Raw genomic sequence first — 21,532 nt, forward strand, 5'->3', positions numbered from 1 at the left:
TTCGTCTCTCTGAATCTGAAGCTACCTATGGAGTTTCATGCCCGAAACATCATACTGGTTTGATGAGAACCTCAGGACGATGGTTCCAATTAAGCAAAGAGGGGACCTAAAAGTGGAATTAACTAGTCCTGAGGTTTGTCTGAAGCCTCATCCTAGGCCAGAGCCCAGTCACCTAATTCCTCTTGTCATCATTTCAGCAGAGGTCCCTTCTTTTTCGTTCTGTCACCCCAGAAGAATCAAGAACTCAGGGCTTCCCCTTACTGAGTCTCTGATTTAGTTCAAGTGCAGCTCCAGGAAGAGGCCCTGGGCTCGCTCTGCGGTGTCACAACCTCTGCTCAGTTGGACCAGTGAGGGGGAAGTGCTGTAGAGTCCTGGTTTCCTGGTACTCTCTACACTCTAACTCTTGATTTTTAATTTCGAGCTCTGTTATCATAGTTGCTCTCAGTCTCCCTCTTTTTAGGAGGTTTGATTCAAAGTGATCGCTTCTCTCTGGTGGGAAGGACCATCAGGACAGGGCTTACAGGTATCCTTAGACCATGCCTATGAAGTTCGGAGAAGGACTTTTGCTTTTTTTTTTTTTATTTGCCCCTCTGACAGCTGGCTGGTGTACTATGTGCTGTAGATCAGTGGTTGCTTTCCTGGACCGATTGCTTCAGGTTGTGAATCAGAATCCTGCACTGATATCATCACCCATGTGCATAGTTTCCAGGCATGTTTTATAGAAAAAACACTGGCCCTAACCACCATAGCTGGGTAGGACAGGAGTAAGAAGCCTGGCTTACTCAGATGACAGATGACTTTACAAAGTAATTCTCTCTAAAGTACTCTCCATTCTCTCTGTAAACTCTAAGGTGCTCTCCATTTCTGCAGTATGATGGTGGTGTGTGCGTGCGTGTGTATGTGTGTGTGTGTGTGAGAGAGAGAGAGAGAGAGAGAGAGAGAGAGGAGAGGAGAGGAGAGGAGAGGAGAGGAAAAGAGAGGAGAGGAGAGGAGAGGAGAGGAGTGGAGAGGAGAGGACACAATAGAAAGAGGTCTTCATTGCTGTTATTTTCCAACCCCTCTAGATTTTACATCAGATCATACTGGCTCTACTCTAGGAAGTGTCTGACCTTGGCCCACTTACTTAAACTGCTGTGTGTTCTCGTCCTTTGTAACATGTGACTAATAACATCCATGCCATGTGGATGTGTGGATATATGGGTGTGTGGCAGGGCATTCGTGACAGCACACATGTGGAGGTCAGAGGACAATTTTTTGGAGGCAGATCTCTCCATTTACCATGTGGGTTCTCAGCAATCTATGTACTTTTTCCTTCCCTTAATATAAAGTTCAATCACACCCTTAAGAGAGAGGAATAGAATGAACAGTTCCAGCTAAAACTGACTGTAGGTGTCTTCATACCCTTATTTTCTTAATTGCTTTATTTATTTGATTTTTCTAATTTGAGACAGAATCTCCTATAATTCAGGTTGTCCTTGAACTTGATACGGATCTGTGATCCAAACAGACTAGGAGGAGATAATAAATGCTTACTACTACCTTTTACTCAGAAAATAATAATATTGACTTTTTAAAAAATGAGGTCCTATCCTCCTATTGATAGTAGACACAAACCAGTCAGTGTTGTCCGGAGATGGCACACACTGTAATTCCAGCACTTAGAGATGGAAGCAGGAGGATCCCTGGCTCAGGGGCATCCTTGATCTCTCATGAGATTGATTGCTGGGTCAAACATCTGAAAGCTTGGTCTTGGCCAATGTCTTAGTCAGGGTTTCTATTCCTGCACAAACACCATGGCAAGCTGGGGAGGAAAGGGTTTATTCAGCTTACTTCCACATTGCTGTTGATCACCAAAGGAAGTCAGGACTGGAACTCAAGCAGGTCAGGAAGCAGGAGCTGATTCAGAGGCCATGGAGGGATGTTACTTACTGGCTTGCTTCCCTTGGCTTTCTCAGCTTGCTTTCTTAAAGAACCCAGAACTACCAGCCCAGGGATGGCACCACCCACAATGGACCCTCCACCCTTGATTACTAATTGAGAAAAATGCCTTACAGCTGGATCTCATGGAGGCATTTCCTCAACTGAAGCTCCTTTCTCTGTGAAACTCCAGCTTGTGTCAAGTTGGCACACAAAACCAGCCAGTACAGCCACTACCAAAGTGACTCAGGTGTCGGAAGCCATTTGCTTGCTTCTGAGTAAAAAGTCAGGCAGAGTCAAGGCATATCACGGTTTCCTGGCAGATTTCTCTGCCTGCTGAGAGGCTCAGAACCATAGGAAGGAGGAACGTTTGAAGCTCGAGGCAAGGGGCTGACAGTTCTATTGAGGCAAGGGGCTGACAGTTCTATTGACCTTGGTAAAAGGAACAGGAGTCCCTCTGGATAAGAAGCAATTGTTTCTGCTAGCTTGTAGTTTGGTTTCTCACAGCACTGTGGGGTATAAAAAGGCTGTGCAAAATAAATGTGGGGGCTGCTTTGGCACTCACTAACAGCCCTCCTAAATCTATCTCTTGTCTCTGCATCTTTTTTTTCTACCTTTCCTATAATCATCCTCACTCCCCCCTCAGAGACTGTTGGAACTCGTGCCAGCGGGCTCCGACACACTCAGGCATGAGTGATAAGGTGGTATTGGCAAGTTGTTTCCTCTTCACCCGAGGCTCACCATTGCCTGCTTGAGTCCTCATAAAATGATGGCCAACTTCCGTAAGGTAGCAGCACAAAAGACCGGGGTGGAAGTTTGTACTTCCATTGAAAGACACACATCACACTGCCAAATTTCGTCTATCACGCAGGCCGTCTTTAGTTAGGGTTTTCCTTGCTGTAAGGAGACACCATGACCAAGGCAACTCTTATAAAGGATGACTCTTTACTCATCCCAGTTCTTTTTGGTCAGTGTTTTGACCATAGCAACAGAGAGGCTAGCTAGAACAGGCTGTGATGATACCATTAACATACCTAAAACAAACAGCTAAGAGCATCAGTAATTCAGGTGCTGTAATGAATTCATAGGTTATCATTTGCTAATACACCTCACTTAGCCTTATTTATTTATCTATAGAGTCTTCTTTCTAGTCTTCTTTTTGTCTGCACATTTTGTCAGGGTGGGGAGGAGAGAGAGCACACATATATATGGTACTGCATGAATATATATGTATATTTGCTACTGCATGAATATCTATGTATATATATACATATATACATATCAATGAGGAGCAGATAATGTAATGTAGGTAAAACTCTATCACAATGCAAGCTGCATATGCTGAATTCCTGTGAATCAGAGGAAGACGACCCCTTTCTCAAGAAAGGCTGCTATTGTACAATGCAGAAAAGCAATCTATACCTGGCCCTTGGAGGAAAGTACCAGCTAGCTCTAGGGTGTGAGAAGAAGCATCCAGCTTAAATTTGAGAATTTAAGGCGATTCAAGAATTTACATTGTCATAGCTAGCAGTCAAAACATTTGTACCTATCGGGAATCAGGAGAAGCTGCAGCTGCTACTGCATGGAAAGATCTACTTGATGTGAAGTCCCAGCTCTATTCAGAAAAGCTTTCTAGAATCTGGGAGCTCCAGTCCTGGATGCTGACAGCTTCACTCATGTACTCTAGCTTGCAGGCACACATGCTTTGGACAGCCGGATACTCCACCTCTAACCACACTCCGTAGGTCTTCACTGCAGTTTGGAACTCAAGTTACTTAAGGATTTCTTTGCTGGGATTCCTCTCATCTAATTAGGAACTGGACTTTTAAGAATGAAGTGGGCAGGGGAACAAGAGGCCCAGCCTCGCTTGACACATGGCAAAAGAAGGAGGGTACAGTTGCTCACATGAACATATGCCGGTGGTGGCATGACTTCTGAGTGTCTATAAAGTGTGTATGTCAAGTGGGCTTAATCAAGGAGGGGGGTTGATTCTCTTGCTGCTTTAGGAGCTCAGATTTTCACAGTTGCTGCAAAGATAACATTTTGTTCACGAGTGATATCCCTCTGATGAGTTCCCCTTACAGCGGACACAACCCAGATGGCTCTGCAGTGCGACATTGCTCAGAATAACGGGTGGTTCTCCCTTCACATGGGATAAAACCTTTTCAATTCAATCATGTGCTTCCCTCAAACAGATCCAGGGTTCCTGAGATCCTCCCTCTTATTATCCCAGCGGATTTCCCTTCTCAGCATGGAGCTCTTCCTTCTGCTCTCCTTGGCTCTCTTCTCGGGTAAGATGTTGCTGAGAAACAAACACTTCTGCCCTCTAAGCCGCAACCTTCTGAGGGAGCTAGATCCTCCTCTCTACTTAATGCCTCTGTTTGGTGTAGTGGTTTAAAGCAAACCAGCAGTTGGAAGGGAGAATAAGAAGTGAAAATATATCATGTTAACAGGCCCTAGTAAAAGGTCCTAGGTTCTTACCTCTGAGAAGGGAGCTGTGGGGAACTTGAAAACCGTCACTAAAATTAGAGCTTTGCAGTTTTTTTTTTCTCAGCGTCCCCAATTCTCCCCCTCCTTCCTTTCTTCCCTCACGTGTCTGCCCAGATATAGGCAGACATTCTTATCTCCTTTCTGCCTAAGCCTGACACCAAAGACAGTAGTCAGAAACTGGCCTTGCCCCAAGCAGTTGTGCTCCCTTTAGACTTACTGCAGATCTCCATGGGTCAGCGTCCTTGCCTACGAACCGAGGAACAGAAGATCTTCTCCTCTAGTTGTGATGAGAAGAAATGGACACTTAGGATATAAATTTGATTTGTAGAAATGCGTTACCTTGTGTAAGACACTGGAAGCAGCTTCTTGGTGGTGGTGGGGTAGGGTTCCCCCAACATACACTTGGAAGGTCGAGAGTGATGGCCTCTGTCATCTTCTCTCTTGTCTTTTATCAGATATTTTCCAAGCCATAGTGAAGCTGGATGTTGCATGCATTACTTCCCCATTACAAAATATCCTGATATGATAAAGATGCCTACACTGAAGCTGGGCAGTGGTGGTGCATACCTTTAATCACAGAACTCAGGAGGCCAGCCTGGTCTAAAGAGAAAGTTCCAGGACAGCCAGGATTACATAGAGAGATCCTGTCTTGAAAACAAAAACAAAACCAACCAACCAACCAACCAACCAACCAACCAAACAAACAAAGATACTTATACTGGTCTTGTATGGCAAGTTATCAGGTTCTAAAATCACGAATCACTTTATTTTCAGTTCTCTGCAGCCAGAACAAGACTTCTAACCTTTCACTTCCTTTTAGTGGCTGCCAAGATAAGGTAGGAAGCTAGGGGCAGAGCTAAGGAGCGCAGCGAACCTCAAGCTCTCCGAGGATCCTATGTCCACATTTCACACATTCTCAGGCTCAGAGGAAAGACTTTCCCAAGGGTTTCTGGGAGCTAAGCATGTGAATCAAGGCTATCTACATTCATGGAGGTCTGTCTTTTCCCCTTACTCAATTTTCTTTGTAAACACCCACATAGAAACATCCAGAGATATGCTTGATTAATCTAGGCATCTCTAAATCCAATCAAACTGACATCAAGATTAACTATCACAAATAAAGAAAAAAAAGTCCCCAAATAAAGGTTTCTTCAGAGATGGCATCATTCTGGAGATTCTTTCTGGCTTGCAGATGGCTCTCTTCTTGTGACTTCACATGGTTTTGCCTAACGAGAATTTAAATAAGGACACCAGCCATATTGGAATAAGAAGTACGCTAGTGGGGTGAGATGGTTCAGCAGGTAGCTCACACTGTAGCTTCAGTTCCTTTTCTATCATCTGGGTGCTGGGTACAGATATAGCACACTTATATACATGCAGGAAAAGAACACTTATAAACATAAAATATAACAATTTTTTTTTAAAAGTTTGAGAGCCACCCCAAAGATATAATTGTTTCTTAAAGGTCTTGTTTCCAAGTGTAGTCATAACACATTCTGTATAGGGATTAGGGTTTCAACATATGAAGAACACATACAACTTAACTCATAATACTGACTCTTTATAAATGAACAAAATCCAAATTCCAATTAACTATCTTCCAGGGCCCAAGAAAGATTTGGTATGTTTTCAAGAATAATAAACACTGTGTGTGTGTGTGTGTGTGTGTGTGTGTGTGTGTGCACGTGCACGTGTGTGTGTTCATTTGTTCACAGATGCCATGGTCATGGATGAAAAGATGAAATCAGGTGTTGAGCTGGACACAGCTTCTGCAATCTGTAACTATGACGCCCACTACAAGGACCACACCAAGTACTGGTGCCGTGGCTACTTCAGAGACTTGTGCAACATTATTGCCTTCACCCCTAATAGCACCAACCATGTGGCCCTGAAGGACACAGGAAACCAACTCATCATCACTGTATCCTGCCTGCTCAAGGAGGACACAGGCTGGTACTGGTGTGGTATCCAGCGGGACTTTGCCAGAGATGACATGGATTTTACACAACTGATTGTGACTGACAACAGAGAAGACCGGGCCAATAGCTTTTCACCTGGTAAAGAGACTGGCAAGGGATCTTTGAAGGGTAATGGGTGTTTGTTGAGATAGTAGAAACTCACTAAAGGATTCGGGTCTGGTGGTGTATACCTTGAATCCCAATACTTGGAAGGCCGTGGTTGGTGAGTCTCTGGGTTCTAGGCAAGCATGGTCTTCATAGGTGAGTTCTGAGCTATCAAGAGCTATAAAGTGAGACCTTATATCAAAACAAAACTAAAACCGGACAAAAGCCAAAACAAATACAACAACAAAGAAATCTCACTGAAGGAAGTGGCTATGAACTCAAGCTCCTCTTGTATTATTTGAGGTGCCCTGCTCTCTTGATCCCACTAGGTACCATGGAGCTGGGGTCTAGGTAGAATTTTGTAGGAAAGAAGAGTGTATAAGTGCTAGGTATGCTTATAACTTCTCTTTCCTCACAGCATCTTGGCTCGCAGACCTTGGAAGAGGCCAGAAGGGCTCGTAGTCCTGAGATCTTTGTACTGATGGTCAAGGCTTTGAGGCTGTCTTGAAAGCTCAGCCTTGGGCTGGAGAGATGGCTCAGTGGTTAAGAGCACTAACTGCTCTTCCAGAGGTCCTGAGTTCAAATCCCAGCAACCACATGGTGGCTCACAACCATCTGTAATGAGATCTGATGCCCTCTTCTGGTGTGTCTGAAGACAGCTACAGTGTACTTATATATAATAAATAAATAAATCTTAAAAAAAAAAAAGAAAGAAAGCTCAGCCTTGCAGGTCTAGAACCTTAGAGATGGCTCCTTTAGAAGTGAGTGAGGGTGCAAAAAGAGACTCAGGTTTTTTGTAACTGTGCAACTTAAAGAATTTAATAATTAATATAAATTAAATATTGTGGTCAAATTTGGCAGCATCCACTTTTACTAAGGTGAAATGTACTTAATCCTTGGAGGCTACTGGGAGGGACTGGAACCAGAGGGTCAAGTCTTTGTAAGCCAAATAACTGTGACTTTTAGCTGGAGTTAACTCTTGGGATCTCCCAATGTTCACAGGTGCCTTCTCCGGAAGCCAGAAAGTTCTCTAGCATCTATAAGCCCCCATCTTTCAGGCAGAGAGCTGTGGAAGACACGAGCTGTTCTCTCATTGTTCCTATTTTGAGAAGTGATGTGTTTTCCTGTCACTGTCTGGAGCCCAGTGTCAGTAGGAAAACACGCTGGAAAGACTCGTGAGAAGCCACATAAGCCATATAAGCACCCTACCTCTCCAGTTCCTGTGCTGGGAAGAGTTACTCACATTTAATCTACTAGTAACTGATTCAGCAAGTGACCCACTGAGAAGGGTGGCATCCACGCTGACTGTGTTTCCGCTTCGTGTGTATGTCTGCTTTGAATAGCATTTCTTGAGGTTTAGGCTCAGGAAGAGAGGAGTCTTATCGAAACCTGCTCCTTTAAAGAGACATAGAGGAGGCTATGTGGGTCTCTGTTAGTAGCTATTAGAAGGAGCTATGTCACTGGGTCACTGGGTTATCCATTTCCTATACATGGGACTGGCTATTTGGTACATCAAGACTTTTTTCCTTTGCGAATGAATCTAGCCCAGGACTCTAACCATGGACTGCTTTTAGCCTGCACAGGGCCTGTGTGCAAATTTGGGAAAAGTTTCCCTCCCTCTGGATGCAGAGGACCCAGGAGTAGGTTGCATATCATGTGCACTGTGGGTTGGATTTCAGCCCCTACTTCTCACTCCATCCTTGTCCCCCTTGTCCACAGCATGCTTATGCAACAGTTAGTGCTGTTGCTGTTTTACACAAAAAGCCAAGTATGCACTTATTCATTCTCTGGAGAGTGAAAGGAAGACAGGTGGGGATGCAGCTGGAAGCAAAGGGAGGGCCCTGGAATAGGCTTTGTTATCAACAGTTTCTTTCTGATTCAGATCCTTCATGCAACAGGACCCGGAGCTGTAGGGCTGTCCAAAAGGCAGAGGGCTCCCGGTGAGTGGGGATCTGAGGAGATGGCTGGGTCAGGGGTGTGGATGGGGTGAACCAGAATATACTGTAGTGACTGGGTTACAACTTCTATAATACAGCTGTAATGTTTCTCTGCTTAAATAATCTTCATTGAAATGATTTGGTTTCTTTAAAAAAAGACTATTTTTGTTTGTTTGTTTGAAAGCAGAAGAAAATAGCCTCTAGTTAGTTTATAAGTAGGGAACATCGGAAAAAAAAAAAAAAGAAAAGGGAGTTTGATCCTTTGATACTTTGGAACTGGAAGATAGTTATGAGCTGCCTGCCATGTGGGTGTTGAGAACTGAACCCAGGTTCTCTGTAAGAGCAGCAACTGCTCATTACTTCTAAGACATCTGTCTTTTGTTTTGTTTTGAGACAGGATCTGAAAGTTTCCTCCCACTTTCCTATATCACTGACCTTAAACTTTTGATGCCTCTGCTTCCTCCTCTAGAGCAATGGGATTCCTGGTGTGTGCTACCACACCCAGCTCACAAAACTGTACCAACTGAACTATCCCCCCCATCTTGTATTTCTTCTCTTTCTCTTTCCCTTTCTCTTCTTCCCTGCTCTTTCTTTCCCACTTTCCTTTTCTTTTTGCCATAGCAGGTGACACCCGTTTATAGTTCCTCAGTTTATGTCTCCCTCATTCAGAGGAATGACTGAAGACTGGGGTTTTCTACTCCTTGTCCCCATTTAACCTCTGGAGAAGGACTCACTGGCCCAGCTTGGTCAAATGTCCATCAGATCCAAAGAACAGGCTCACCCTTCCAGAATGTCATTGTCAGGAGCTACCAGGGGCTAGGATGGGACTGGTGTGAGAAGAGAACCAAAGGGTCTCCTCCAAGGGACCTGATATCTGATGTGGTTTCTTCTAGAATGTCCATGATGATCATTTGTATACTGATTGCCGGTTTGGGGATCATCTTTATAATTAATCATTTGTCCAGAGGAAGGAGAAGCCCAAGAAATAGAGGAAGTAAGTAGCCTGGAGGCAGGGGTAGGGGGAGGTGAGTGGAGTTCAAGGAGTATCTGTCACAGGAATGAATGTGACCCTCCTCTTATTGCCTCGTCGCTTAGATACCAAGGCAGCTAGTCAGCCCACAGGCTGAGGAGGATGTGTTATGAAAGGTGGTGGAAGTAGCATGGTAGCCTTAAGTTGAAGTAGATGCAGACAGGGGAGAAAGAAGACAGAGTTAACTGTATGTAGGTTCCATATCTGTAGGGCTACTTGTCTCCATAGCACACAAGCTTTGGATAGTCCCCTGATATTCTTACTGCCTATTTGAAACATTTTATTCACCTGTAGGGGTAGAAACAAGGCTCTTGTCAAATGATGGAGCTGCTATAACCACCCCCAACCGGGACAGAAGGTGTAGAAAGGTCTTCTTGCCAAGGGTTCTGTGTGGGACATATGGGCTCAGGATCTCAGCCCTTAGCTTTGTGTCTCTGTTTTCCTTTGGATAGTTACTGGCAAAAGCATCAACAGAAACCCACAAACAAGCCAAGCTCCATCTTCGGTCTCCATACGCTTGGTAAGTTCCATACTTAATTCTTCAGTCCTGCATCCTAGCAGAGCCGTGTCGTTAGCTCTCCCCTTTCATAGAGAGAGGACTGTGACTGTATGTCTTTGCCTGGGACACAGGCAGGCCATACCATCTGGAAAGTTCTCTAGGTCACCTTGTGGTGAGTTCACCATTCTGCTAAGCTCCAAAGCATTTGCAGAACTGAAAGAACACTGAAAGAATACCACAAGCACCTCTGTTGGGTCAAGGCAATGCTGTTTGCTTTTGTCTTTTTATGATCAGAAGCCATGCAAACACCTTGGACAATGAAGAGGGTATAGGTATAACTACAAAATGGATTCCAGGCACTCTGGGTTTGGAAACATAGAAAACATTCCAGAAAAATAATGATTAAGATAAAACAAACACCTCAAAATGGAAACCTACCACCATTACCAAATCCCAGCAGCATCCTAATGATGAAAGACCTATTAATGACACACAGCGGGCCAGTGCCTGGAGGAGCCGAGATGTGAAGATAAGGCTTCAAGGTCTCAGGCTGCTCCTGTGAGATTTGAGTCTCATGCAGACGTAGAGCAAGCTCTATAAGAAGGTAAAGGAGGAGCTCCCACAGGGACCTTGCCTTTTTGCCATCTAGGAGCTTTGGGATCAGTGGAGGTGAGGGATATGTAGAAAACAATGGCCTTCAGGACTTGTCTGGTTCTATCCCCTGTAGGATATAATTGTAGTTTATATTTCTTTCAGGAATGTAATCATTGAGTTTTTAAGATATGACCCTGGGCAACATTTCTCTTTTCCAAGCTGGGTTTTCTTTGTACATTAAGCACTCTTGTGTCTATACTGAGTTTTCTACCCATCTATCTACCCATGACCTACACACCCTACTCATACACCTTTCATTTTGCAAACTAGGAACATGCTAGTTGCTGAGGTTACAAAGACAAACAAAATAGATAGCATCTGTTTTCATGGTGTGTATGAGTGGCTGTGGTACTCTCAGAAGCCCAGACAGAAGCATCTCAAGTCTGAGGCCAGCTTGGACTACACAGTGAGTTCTAGACTTGCTTTGACTACAGAGAGAGACCCTGTCTCATACATAAACAAGAAGGTGTTGTAGTGGGATGGAGGAGTACAAGCAACTAGGCAAAAGCACGCACGTAAGCTTGTCACCTAGAATAAGTGAAGGATTCGTGATGCTATAAATGATGGGACAACAGAATCTAATGCTGTTCTCTTTAGCAAGTAGCCAGCAACCTGTTTTAGCCATGGCCTGTTCCCTCATCCTTGAGCAAACTTAGCAGCCTGATCTAAAGTCCCTTTTAGTTTTGTTATTCTTGGCCCCTGAAGTCTAGATACATTTATACCATCAAAATTCAGTGAGAGGGGAGCAAGCCCTAGGTACCAAGCTTTCCAATGGCTGATTGAGAAGTCTCATAGAGACGACATCACACTCCAGCCCTGAAAACAAACATTGATGGTTTCAGGGCCAGTAAGATGGCTCAGTAGGTAGAGGTGCCTGCCACCAATCCTGTTGACCTGAGTTTAAACCCCAGTACTCCGATGTCAGGGAGAACCAAGTTGTCCTCTGACTTCTACATGTGTGCTATAGTATACGCACCACGGCATTTGTGTGTCTTCCACCACACACACACACACACACACACACACACACACACACACACACACAAAGAGAGAGAGAGAGAGAGAGAGAGAGAGAGAGAGAGAGAGAGAGAGAGAGAATATAAATATTGAAAAAAAAAGCCTTGAGTATTTTGTTCCCAGGAAGCTTGGGAATGCCAGGGGTGGCTCTTTCAGCTTTGGGAATGCTTAGGTTTGCTTGAAAAAATTCCTGAGTATGGGAATGTAATCATCAATTTAGGAGAGAGGAAAATAGGCTCAGAAAAGTGGCTTTTTGCTGACACTCAGGCAAGAGCCTCAACTCAATTTCCCTTTTCTGTTTCCCAACAAAGTAGGCAACGATTTGAAGTTCTTTCCTCAAGTTTCGACTCAAGGAAATGGCTCGAACCGAACATGTGTGACTGAAGATTTCTTTCATTTAACTCCTAAATAAAGTGATGTCATTATAGTAGAATCTCCGTGATAACTGGTCTGCATCTCAGAGACTGATTGTGACCTTTCAGGATTTCTAAGGGACTCTATGACTTTGCAGCAATCTTTTGTGGCAAACAGCAGCAGTGAGGCTCAGAAGAGCTTTGATAGACCATGCCAAGCAAGGCTGCCATTGAATTGTCTCTCCAAACCTTAGCTTTCATGCATTAGATTAGCTACAGCGAAGAAGTGGTTATTTATCAGCCAATAAATATCTGAATATTGTTGAAAAAGCCCCCCTACCCCCTACTGGATATCTGATGTCTTCTAGGCTATCATTGCTGGAAAAGTATTTATTGAACTGTTCCTAAAAATCATAATATTCCTATACATTTCTGAGTTGGTATCAAATGTTTTATCTCAAAATAGAAGATCGATGGGGTCTGTGGTTCTCATACTCTCTTGGTGAAAATATCCTGGATCCCAAAGCACATCCCCAGTGGGAAACTGTCACCAGAGTAAGTGGGTGCTGCTTTTGACCACTGAGCAACCAAGGGGTGACACGTGACAAGTGTTTTCCAATCAGGAACCATGAGGCCAGAATGAGGCATCATCTGTAGGAGCACACAGGATTTACCACTACTGCACGTATTCCCCTGCAAGCTGGCCATCTCCCCATACGGCATCCCTCCTGTTTTATCACTGCCTTTGGTGCCCTCCTAAGAACCCGACTACCCCATGGGAGAAGTGCACATTCATGTGTGTGCTTGGACATGTAGAGGCTGGAGGATTACCTCAGATGTCATCCCTCAAGAGCTGTCCTCTTTATATGAGATGTGGGGGGGCAGGGTCAGGGGGAGGGCCTCTTGTTGACCTGGAACTTGTCTAGCTGAACAATGAGAGCCAGGGATCCTCCTGTCTCCACCTCTCCAGTGCTGTGATTACAATTGTGTGCCACTGTGCCCCACTGTTTCCTATGGGTCCTGGGGATCGAAGTCGGGTTCTTGTTCCTGCAAGTCAAGCCTTTCATTAAAGGAGGTATTTCCTTAGTCCCAGAAGCACACAATTTGATATACCATGCTCCCTTCTAAGGAGGAGTAAGCCCAGCCTCACTCAGCCTCGGTCTCTAGAATCCTTGAGTGCCCCCCCCTGCCTCCCATCTGAACAGGGTTGGAGTGCAGATTGGGTGTTGATCAGATTCAGTATGTATCTTGTCAGATTAGATCAGGGCTCTTGAAACATCTTTGATGAGCATAGTTCAGGTTCTGCCCCAACTCCTTTCTATAGGGAGGGAACTGCAAGCCCCTTAGCAGGCTGTGGGAAAGGGCGAGAGTCTAGATGTCATCCTTGTGTGCTTCCTCGTGGTCTTTCTTCTTCTTTGAGTCACAAACACCCCCACCCCCACTCCACCCCAAAAGTGTTCTCACTCTGCTCCTGACCAGTTTCAGTCTTGCCCAGGGGTCATATATTGAATTTATACATAGTCAATTTACCAGGGACTATATTCTTGGAGAAAACTGGCTGTTTCCCAGCATCTAAAAATTGCTAATAATTCTTCAGCTAGGGGAGGGACTGTGCACCCAACTCATCTCTCCATGCTTGGGCTTGCATATGTCTTAATGATGCCACAATAGCTATAGGTTCCTATGTATGTATGTATGTATGTATGTATGTACATATTAATTATTTGTGTGTGTGTGTGTGTATGTGTTTGTGTGTGTGCTTGTGTACTAGGTTATGCACACACACCACAGAGTAAAGTTGTGAGAGGACAACTTTCAGGAGTCAGTCCTCTCCAGAGTTCCACCATGTGAGTTCCAGGACTAAACTCAGATTGTCAGGTTTGGTAGCAAATGTCCTTCCTTATCTATCTCATCAGCCCTCAGGTTTATTTTATAAATATTTTCTTCTTGCTTAGCACTTACATTTTAGAGTAAGCGTACCTAATTAAAAAGAATCTTGCTGATTTTTTTTAGTGGGGCAGTCTATATGTTTGTCCATTTGTTTTGGGGAATAAATGAACATGTTTAATCTCTACTTCTGGCTCTCAACCAAGGTTGTCACACATATCTCTAATGCCATACAAAGGAGATAGAAACCCACATTTTAGTAGTGTTTTATATCATCCGGACTTTGTGTTGGCTTTAGAATTCTGGTCTTGATTTCTGGAGAAGATGAAGGGACCGACCTTGGGGGAAGGTCTGCCATTACTTGAAAATCTTCAACTGTTCATTAGAGTTAGGTCCTCCTGGTTATCATCAGGCATTTCTTTATCGAGTTCTATACCCCCTTTGGAAAGGTTTAGGGGTGTCGTCCCTCAAGGGGCTGCCATTGCCAGTCAGAGTGAAAGCACCGCCACCTTTCCTCTGGTGGGGACTGTCACTAACCACTGGTCCTTATGACTGATGACAACTGCACTAGATCAAGACTAAACCACCCCAGCTGCAGCTTTACTCAGACTGTGGTCCCAGGTTTGTAGAAAACAACAAAAGCAAACATTCAAAACAAAATCAGAAAGCAACATGTCGAAGGAGCTGAGCTGAGATCCTGCATTCAGCCTCACTGGAGAGGTGGATATGGGTCTGTCACTTTAATCTGAGAATAAACGGTGTGGTCCAAGCCGGAGGAGTGGTTTCTAGTAAAGTCATTGCCGTTGTCTTCTGAGGGCTTGAAAGTCATGCTGGCATACGTGAGTGACTCCTTTGATACAGATGACAGCTTTTGAGGAGAAAGAGGAGAAACAAGTTAATTTAATTTGAGGCAAAAGATGTCTCTTTAAAAGTGACCTGGAAACTGAAAAGTAGGGACTGAAAGAGAGTAGAACTCATAAAAGAACTACTTGCCCAGAGTCCAGAAAGTGATATCAATATTCCAGTCCACAATACAGGATAGAGAGGAGACAGAGTAAATCAACTCCCCTAAATAATTTGGTGTACCACCTTCCTCACACGCAATCCCCCTCTTGCACCCCTCAAACAGCACATGGTCTTACTTTGATGGGAGGCTCTGAATGAGGGTCCTGGCTCTGGGCACTGGAGTAACCTGCAGCAGACACAAAGAAGAGGAGGGTTGTCCATAGTGAGATGGAGTCTGGAGGAGTGGGGAGCCTCTCGCTTTGGGTGAAGGTTAGTGGGTTGGGGTGTGGGGATGTGGAGAGCAACAAGGAGGAGCAGGGAAGGGCCTCTGGGGCTGATCTGCAAAGAGGGCGGCCGAGCAGACCTTCCCTCCTCTTCCCCAGCACTCACTGCTCCCATTACTCTCAGAGATAGCAGGAGAAGGCTCCTCTCACAGAGACCACTCACATTTTCTGCAGCTCTTGACAATGAGGAAGATAAGGGCCACAAGGAGCAGTGTCAGCAGAACCCCGGCGAAAAAGGCCAAGATGATGTGTTCCTTTCTGTTTTAGCAGAAAGAAAAGGGAGTCAATGACCTGCTGACAGAAGGCCCCTTGAAGCCTTTCCGGAAAGCCAGGCTTAACTTTCTTATGTAGGACTTGTTCCCACCCACGGCTAGAGAAAGAGACATTTTGCTTTTGGGGGTCCCCAGTCATGAGACTTTCTCCCAATCCCTTCCCTAACACTCCACACCCCAGCACTGTGTGAAGTATGGAGTGAGAATCTCTCAAATCTTGGGCAACATCGAGTTCATACTGCTTGTGATCCAGCACTTGGGAAGCGAAGCCAGGAAGATTGTGGCAGTGTGGAGGCCAGCCTGGGCTATGTTATGAGAAATGCTCAATTCCCCTCCCCTGCCCTGCCAACAGAACAGAACAAAACTATACTCCTAAGATCAAACACTGAGTCCTTTCACTGTTCCTGATCTCTTCTCCCACTCATTTTGTCCTTCGTAAGGCCCCAAGACAAAATGGTCAACAACAACAACAACAACAAAACCCCCAATGAACTGGAAATGCTGCAAGGACCAGATAAATGTGTTCCTTTACTTGGGGTTGAAGGAATGGGGTGTAGAGCTGGTCACTGGGGCTGCCGTGGAGAATGTGCCTGCAGAGAACATGGAAGGTATCAGTTTCGGTGGGGATCAGTATCTCTGCCCTACTCCTGCCATCCCTCTACGATAAGACCCCAAGCTCTATCACTACCCATGGGAACTTGCAAGCTGGCTACAGCTCTGCAGAGGGGAGAACAGCGAGTCTTTTTGCCAAGGCTGGGCGAGTGAACCCAGGACTTTTTGCATACCAGGTCAAGCCCTCTACCACTGAGCTACATGCCATCTGAGACCTTTAAAATGAGAAGTAGAGCCATACTTGACATGGTTTACAAAGGAAAGGGGCAGAGGTGTAGTGGGAAGTCCTGGGGAGATGTGGTTCTGACTTCAGCAGGTACTTCCCTAGTTTCTCCTGACTGCCAGTACGTATGAGTGTGTGCGTGCGCATGTGTTTTCTAGTGTCTAACCCACAGGGAGAGGAGCAAGAAGAAACATGAACTAGATGTTCATAAACTACCAGCTGATCTACTCAATTTGGAGGACAGGTCGGGTCTTTCTGATTCCTTTTTTCTACTCCTTGGGCACTGACTTCTGCAGCATGGTGCACTTGAATTCTTCTAGCTCAGAAACACTCTGGCCAACCTGTTCCCCATGTGGCTTTCAACACAACTCCTTCTTTTACTGATTCACAGTAAGCACCCAGGGAAATGGTTTCTGTCCCAAACTCACTGATTCTGGATTTAGGTGTGGAGGAAGTAGATCCCATGCTGTCTTCTCCTGAGAATAAAACAGGTACTTTTTAGCTTGGTCTGGAGGTGGGGCGTGGCAGTGCATTCAATGGGGCGTGGTTCAGAATGGGCTAATCCCTCTATGGAGATGCAGTGATGTGTCATTGGTACTTTGTTCACCTGGACATAGTCAATGACCAGAGAAGTTACCTCGGAACCCTTTAGCCTAGCATTTACTCTATGCTTTGAGATAATCAGCAGCTGGGTGTGGTCGCAAGCGTCTCTAGTCCCAAACAAGGGGGAGGTGGAAGTAGGAGGATCAGGAGTTCAAGGTCAACCTCAACTATGTAGTAAATTCCAAGTTAGCCTCTGTTACATGAGACCCTATCGCAAACAAAACAAACAAAAATAAGGGGTTAGAGAGACGATGAGTCGGTGGTTAACAGCACTTGGTGCTCTTCTAGAGGAGCAGCGTTCAGTTCCTAGCACCTACATGGCAATTCACAGCTATCTAAAGTCCAGTTCCAGGGTATCTGGCACCATCTTCTCTCCAGCACTAGTACTGCATGCATAATATATCCAGGCAGAAAAACACTCAGGCACATTTGTAAAAAATATATATATATAAACAAAACAAAACAAAACAAAACAAAACAAAAAAAACAAAACAAAACAAAACAAAACCTAAAATCAAGAAAACTCCTAGCTATTAGGTGACATAAGACCCAGTCTTTCCCCCTCTCCCTCTCACTCACCAATTCAATTGCTCAAAAACATAAAGCAAAAATCCAGCACCTTGGGGGCCACCAACGAATGCAGTACACCTGTGTGGCTTTGGCACACCTGGTGATGTTACTTTAAAGATGTGGTGGCTCTTCAGACACGTATGCTTGTCACTGAACAGGGATTACTGAAATGAATGCAACGATGAGATGGAGAGATGGCTCAGTGGATCAGAGTACTTGCTGCTCTTCCAGAGGACCCAGGTATGATTCCCAGCCCCCACGCGGCAGGCAGCCCACAACCGCCCATCCCAAGGGATTAGACATCATTTTCTGGCCTCTCTGGGCACCAGACAGCATGTGGTGCTCAGATTACATCCAGGCAAACCATAAAACTGTAATGCATCTAGAAGGCAGGAAAGTGGGCTGGTGAGATGGCTCAGCGGGGAAGAGCACCGATTGCTCTTTGGAAGGTCATGAGTTCAAATCCCAGCAACCACATGGTGGCTCACAACCACCCATAATGAGATCTGACACCCTCTTCTGGTACGTCTGAAGACAGCTACAGTGTACTTACATATAATAAATAAATAAATCTTTAAAAAAAAAAAAAAAAAGAAGGCAGGAAAGTACCATCACCTGGACCCCTAGAGCACATTGCTAGCTGCGCAGGTTCCATTGAACCACACACCATGTGCTTTATTAAAGCTTCCTAAAACACCGCTTCCATGCAAGGCCAGATCTCTCTCGTGCTCAGCATTTTATGTTCATTCTTGCATATTTCTAAACCCCTTGTAGAACATTTTTAGTGGTGATAGGCCTTTCTGAGCAGCGGCCTCCTCAGCGTGTTTGTGGGAGACACTTCGTGAGATGCTGTTCAGATGTCGAAGACCAACAAGAGAGCCTCAACCCCTGGGTAGTACAGATAGTAGTTTTTCTTACACATGCCATATCTGGGAAGTTTATTTTAGAAAGTAGCACAAGGAGAGGATTGGCTTCAAAACTAAAATAAAACAGAGTAATCCCATCGATATTATCATGATAAAAGCTATTCAACACATAGGACTGCTTATTTCTGGAAGTTCTCTATATTTCCAAGTAACAGTTGGCCAGAAAGAACTGAAACTGGCAAGCAGACCCGTGTGAAAGCATACCACCCAGTTCAGACCGATCAGACTGACTTACTTTCTTCTTCTTTTTAAGATTTATTTATTTATTTTATGTGCATCAGCGTTTTGTCTGTATGCATGTCTATGTGAGGGTGAGAACTGGAGTTACAGATGGTTGTGAGCTGCCACATGGTTGCTGGGAATTGAACCTGCGTCCTCTGGAAGAGCAGTCAGTGCTCCTAAACACTGAGCCATCTCTTGATCCCTGACACTGGACTCTCTTAATTAGTTCCATGCTTGTACAAATGTTTTCCGATGTTTTTTAATAACTAACAGTGAGACAGGCACTTTTGTGTATAAAATTTCAGCTACAACTTTGGTTACTTTTTGGTGGCCACAACTTTAATTCATATTTATACAAACCCATAATTTAAAAAAGGAGGGGGCTCTATAAATCTTCTGAATCTTGAGGTGATTTACTTAGACAGAAGAATGCCATAAGTGGCTTACATGTTTTAACCAGTCAGCTTTTATAAATGAATATCCTACCCTTAGATATGGGGGGAGATTTAAGAAGGATTCTGTCCCTAGTGTCATTAAACCAGTAGCAAGGCGGTATTATACCATAGCTCACCATTCAGCATTTTCATGTCTGTCACTGTCAGATCAAAAGGAAAGTGCTGACAAGAAACTTCTGTGCAAAGTCTGAACTGTGAGAACAGGAAGACCATGGTCCATGCAGAATGAGCAAGGGTAACAATTTTTCTATCACTCCTTGGTTCCTTTTGAAATTTATGTTGGCTATGTGAAGGTGGTACATGCTTTTAATCCCAGCACTTGGGAGGCATAAGCAAGTGATTGATGTCTGTGGATTTGCGATCAACCTGGCCTACATAGTGAATTCTAGGCCAGGCCAGTCACTATGAATAAGGAGAACATGTCTCAATATAAAATAAAATAGTCAATGATATTCACTGTAGAACACCAAAAAATATTAGCATATTTTGTATTTTATTATAGCATACATTTATATGTTCTATAAAATAAAAAGTATTGAAATGTATTCTTACTGAGGAGTGTGAATTTCCACTAGACCTTACATTTAGAGGTACTGATAACCTCTGCTTATGCAGGAGTGGTTCTATATGAAAAAGCAAACCAAGGAAATATTATCACATAAAGAATCCTAGGCTACCTTACTGTGACAGACTAAGTTGTATGACAACACCCCAGAGAAACAACTACTTACAAATCCAGATGACAAAAACACAACCTTTACCTTCAAAACCAACAATCTAGCCTGGTGTGGTGGCACTAACTGGAGAGCCGGAGGCAGGAGAATTGCCATAAAGTCAAGTCTAGCCTGGATTACACAGGATCTGTCTAAAAAATTCAAAGGGAGCCTGGCATGGTGAGTTTACATCTTTAATCCCACAAGTTGGCAGGGGCAGGCAGATCGCTTGAAATTTAAGGAGAGCATGAGTTCCAGGCCAGTCAGGGGTACGAAGTGAGACCCTGTCTAAACAAAACAAACAAAACAAAAACAAAACAAAACAAGGGCAAGAGGGGTGGCTCAGCAGGTAAAGGCACATCCCCAACTCTGAAAACCTGAGTTTCCTAAATTCCATGCAAAGGTGGAAGAAAAGAGCTGACTTGAAAGTTGTTTTTGGTATGTACACACACACACACACACACACACACACACACACACACACACACACACACACACACTTTTTAATCCCAAAAGAGAATTACAATAATCCAAGCATTTGACAGAAGCAGAAAGTTGAACCAGAAACGTTGCTCTTTGCAGTTTGATCTGGCATGAGAGACTCACACTCCACACTATGAGACCTGAGCTACACAGCCATTCAATGTAACCCCTCCCCAACCCAAATAAGAAAAACATCAGAAACCACTAAGTACTTACAATGTCCTTTGACGAGCAGTTATTTAGTTTGGATTACAAGGGTCTTTACCTCGCCACAAAGACTCCAGTCATAAGATGCAGCTGCGAGACTGAGCGTTTGACTTTTTTGTTCTTAGTCTTGGTTTTCAGAAATGATGAAACAAAAGTTTACTCCCACTGCCACTGTCACCCTCAAGCTGTGTCGCAAAGATATGTTAAACCTCCAGGGCACAGACTTCCTCTTTGAGGCCAATGGTATTTTTTTCCTTTCCCTCTTTCCCTCTCTTTAGATTGGCTCTTTTCTTCTTGGTGCAGCAGAACTATCAACTCTCAGCTTATCTATGATGGAGGTAAAATCCTTTGGTGATGTGAGGGTCATTGAAGTACAGCCTTATTACAATGAAACCCAATGTCTAAAAATTGTTCTTATTTTGGGCTTGTACCACAGTAAGAGCCAAGATTTTAAACTCTACTAAATACAACGCACACAAAAAGACTATATATTCATGTTCATTTAAGAAAATACTAGTAGTGATGTATTATATTTAAGCATACAGCTAATATGTTTGGAGTTATTTAAAATTTATATTGAGAGAAATGTATTTTCACTATTGCTGTAGATGAGCATCTACATAAGACTGTTAAATTGATTGTTGTTTATATCAAACAACTTTTATAATACTTATTTTTATTGTTATAATATTTTATAAATTTTAAGGAATATGACAAAAAAGATATTGTAGGTATTGAAGGGGGGTCTATAAGAGGAGCAGTGTACAAAAGGGAAACAAGAATGTGATTCAATTCTATTTAATTAAAAATGTTTTTAAATGTTAACAAATTCAGATAAATTGAAATCATGTAACTTTTCTCATCATAATGCAATAAAAGTTTTTTTAAAAAAAAGATTGGCTCTCTTCTCTCCGGGACTAGGCTGGTCTCCACCTGCTGTGGATGATATTGCCTTCCAGGTCCTCCTGCCTCCACCTCCTGAATGCTAGGATCACTGCCTGAACCCCCATGCCTGGTTTGTGTGGTGCTGGGATTAAACTCAGATCTTCATAAAAGCTAGGCAAGCACTCTACCAAGGGAGCCATAGCAGCGCCCTGGGCCACGGTTTTA

The 21,532-nt window shown here is 44.0% G+C and overlaps 2 protein-coding genes across 5 annotated transcripts in view; one reads left to right on the forward strand and one right to left on the reverse strand.

Moving 5' to 3' along the window:
* The window catches only part of Tmigd3 (transmembrane and immunoglobulin domain containing 3), a 51,060-nt gene extending 39,020 nt beyond the window's left edge, over positions 1 to 12,040 (forward strand). For 2 of the 3 annotated variants that reach the window (XM_031375095.1, XM_031375093.1), the window contains 6 exons: positions 4,113 to 4,208; positions 6,123 to 6,464; positions 8,353 to 8,410; positions 9,301 to 9,401; positions 9,890 to 9,957; positions 11,922 to 12,040. In XM_031375095.1, the coding sequence (XP_031230955.1) occupies positions 4,169 to 4,208; positions 6,123 to 6,464; positions 8,353 to 8,410; positions 9,301 to 9,401; positions 9,890 to 9,957; positions 11,922 to 11,933 (621 nt within the window). In that variant the 5' untranslated portion in view covers positions 4,113 to 4,168 and the 3' untranslated portion in view covers positions 11,934 to 12,040. Of the gene's footprint in view, positions 1 to 4,112; positions 4,209 to 6,122; positions 6,465 to 8,352; positions 8,411 to 9,300; positions 9,402 to 9,889; positions 9,958 to 11,918 lie in introns of all 3 variants that reach the window. The other variant, XM_031375094.1, reaches the window with a different exon arrangement.
* A 1,961-nt stretch (positions 12,041 to 14,001) lies between these two features.
* CUNH1orf162 (chromosome unknown C1orf162 homolog) lies at positions 14,002 to 20,643 on the reverse strand. 2 transcript variants are annotated; one of them, XM_031375096.1, is made up of 6 exons: positions 20,432 to 20,619; positions 16,672 to 16,719; positions 15,941 to 15,998; positions 15,300 to 15,394; positions 14,990 to 15,039; positions 14,002 to 14,715 (listed from the first exon to the last, which is right to left on the reverse strand). In XM_031375096.1, exons 2-6 carry the CDS (start codon positions 16,706 to 16,708, stop codon positions 14,557 to 14,559), a joined length of 399 nt encoding a protein of 132 aa, XP_031230956.1. In that variant the 5' UTR covers positions 16,709 to 16,719; positions 20,432 to 20,619; the 3' UTR covers positions 14,002 to 14,556. The 2 variants fall into 2 exon arrangements, with proteins under 2 accessions (XP_031230956.1, XP_031230957.1); XM_031375097.1 differs by lacking the exons at positions 15,941 to 15,998; positions 16,672 to 16,719 and having other exon boundaries at positions 20,481 to 20,643.
* Positions 20,644 to 21,532: the final 889 nt, after the last annotated feature.

The sequence above is a fragment of the Mastomys coucha genome, unplaced genomic scaffold, assembly GCF_008632895.1.
Source record: "Mastomys coucha isolate ucsf_1 unplaced genomic scaffold, UCSF_Mcou_1 pScaffold16, whole genome shotgun sequence".
Lineage (NCBI taxonomy): Eukaryota > Metazoa > Chordata > Mammalia > Rodentia > Muridae > Mastomys > Mastomys coucha.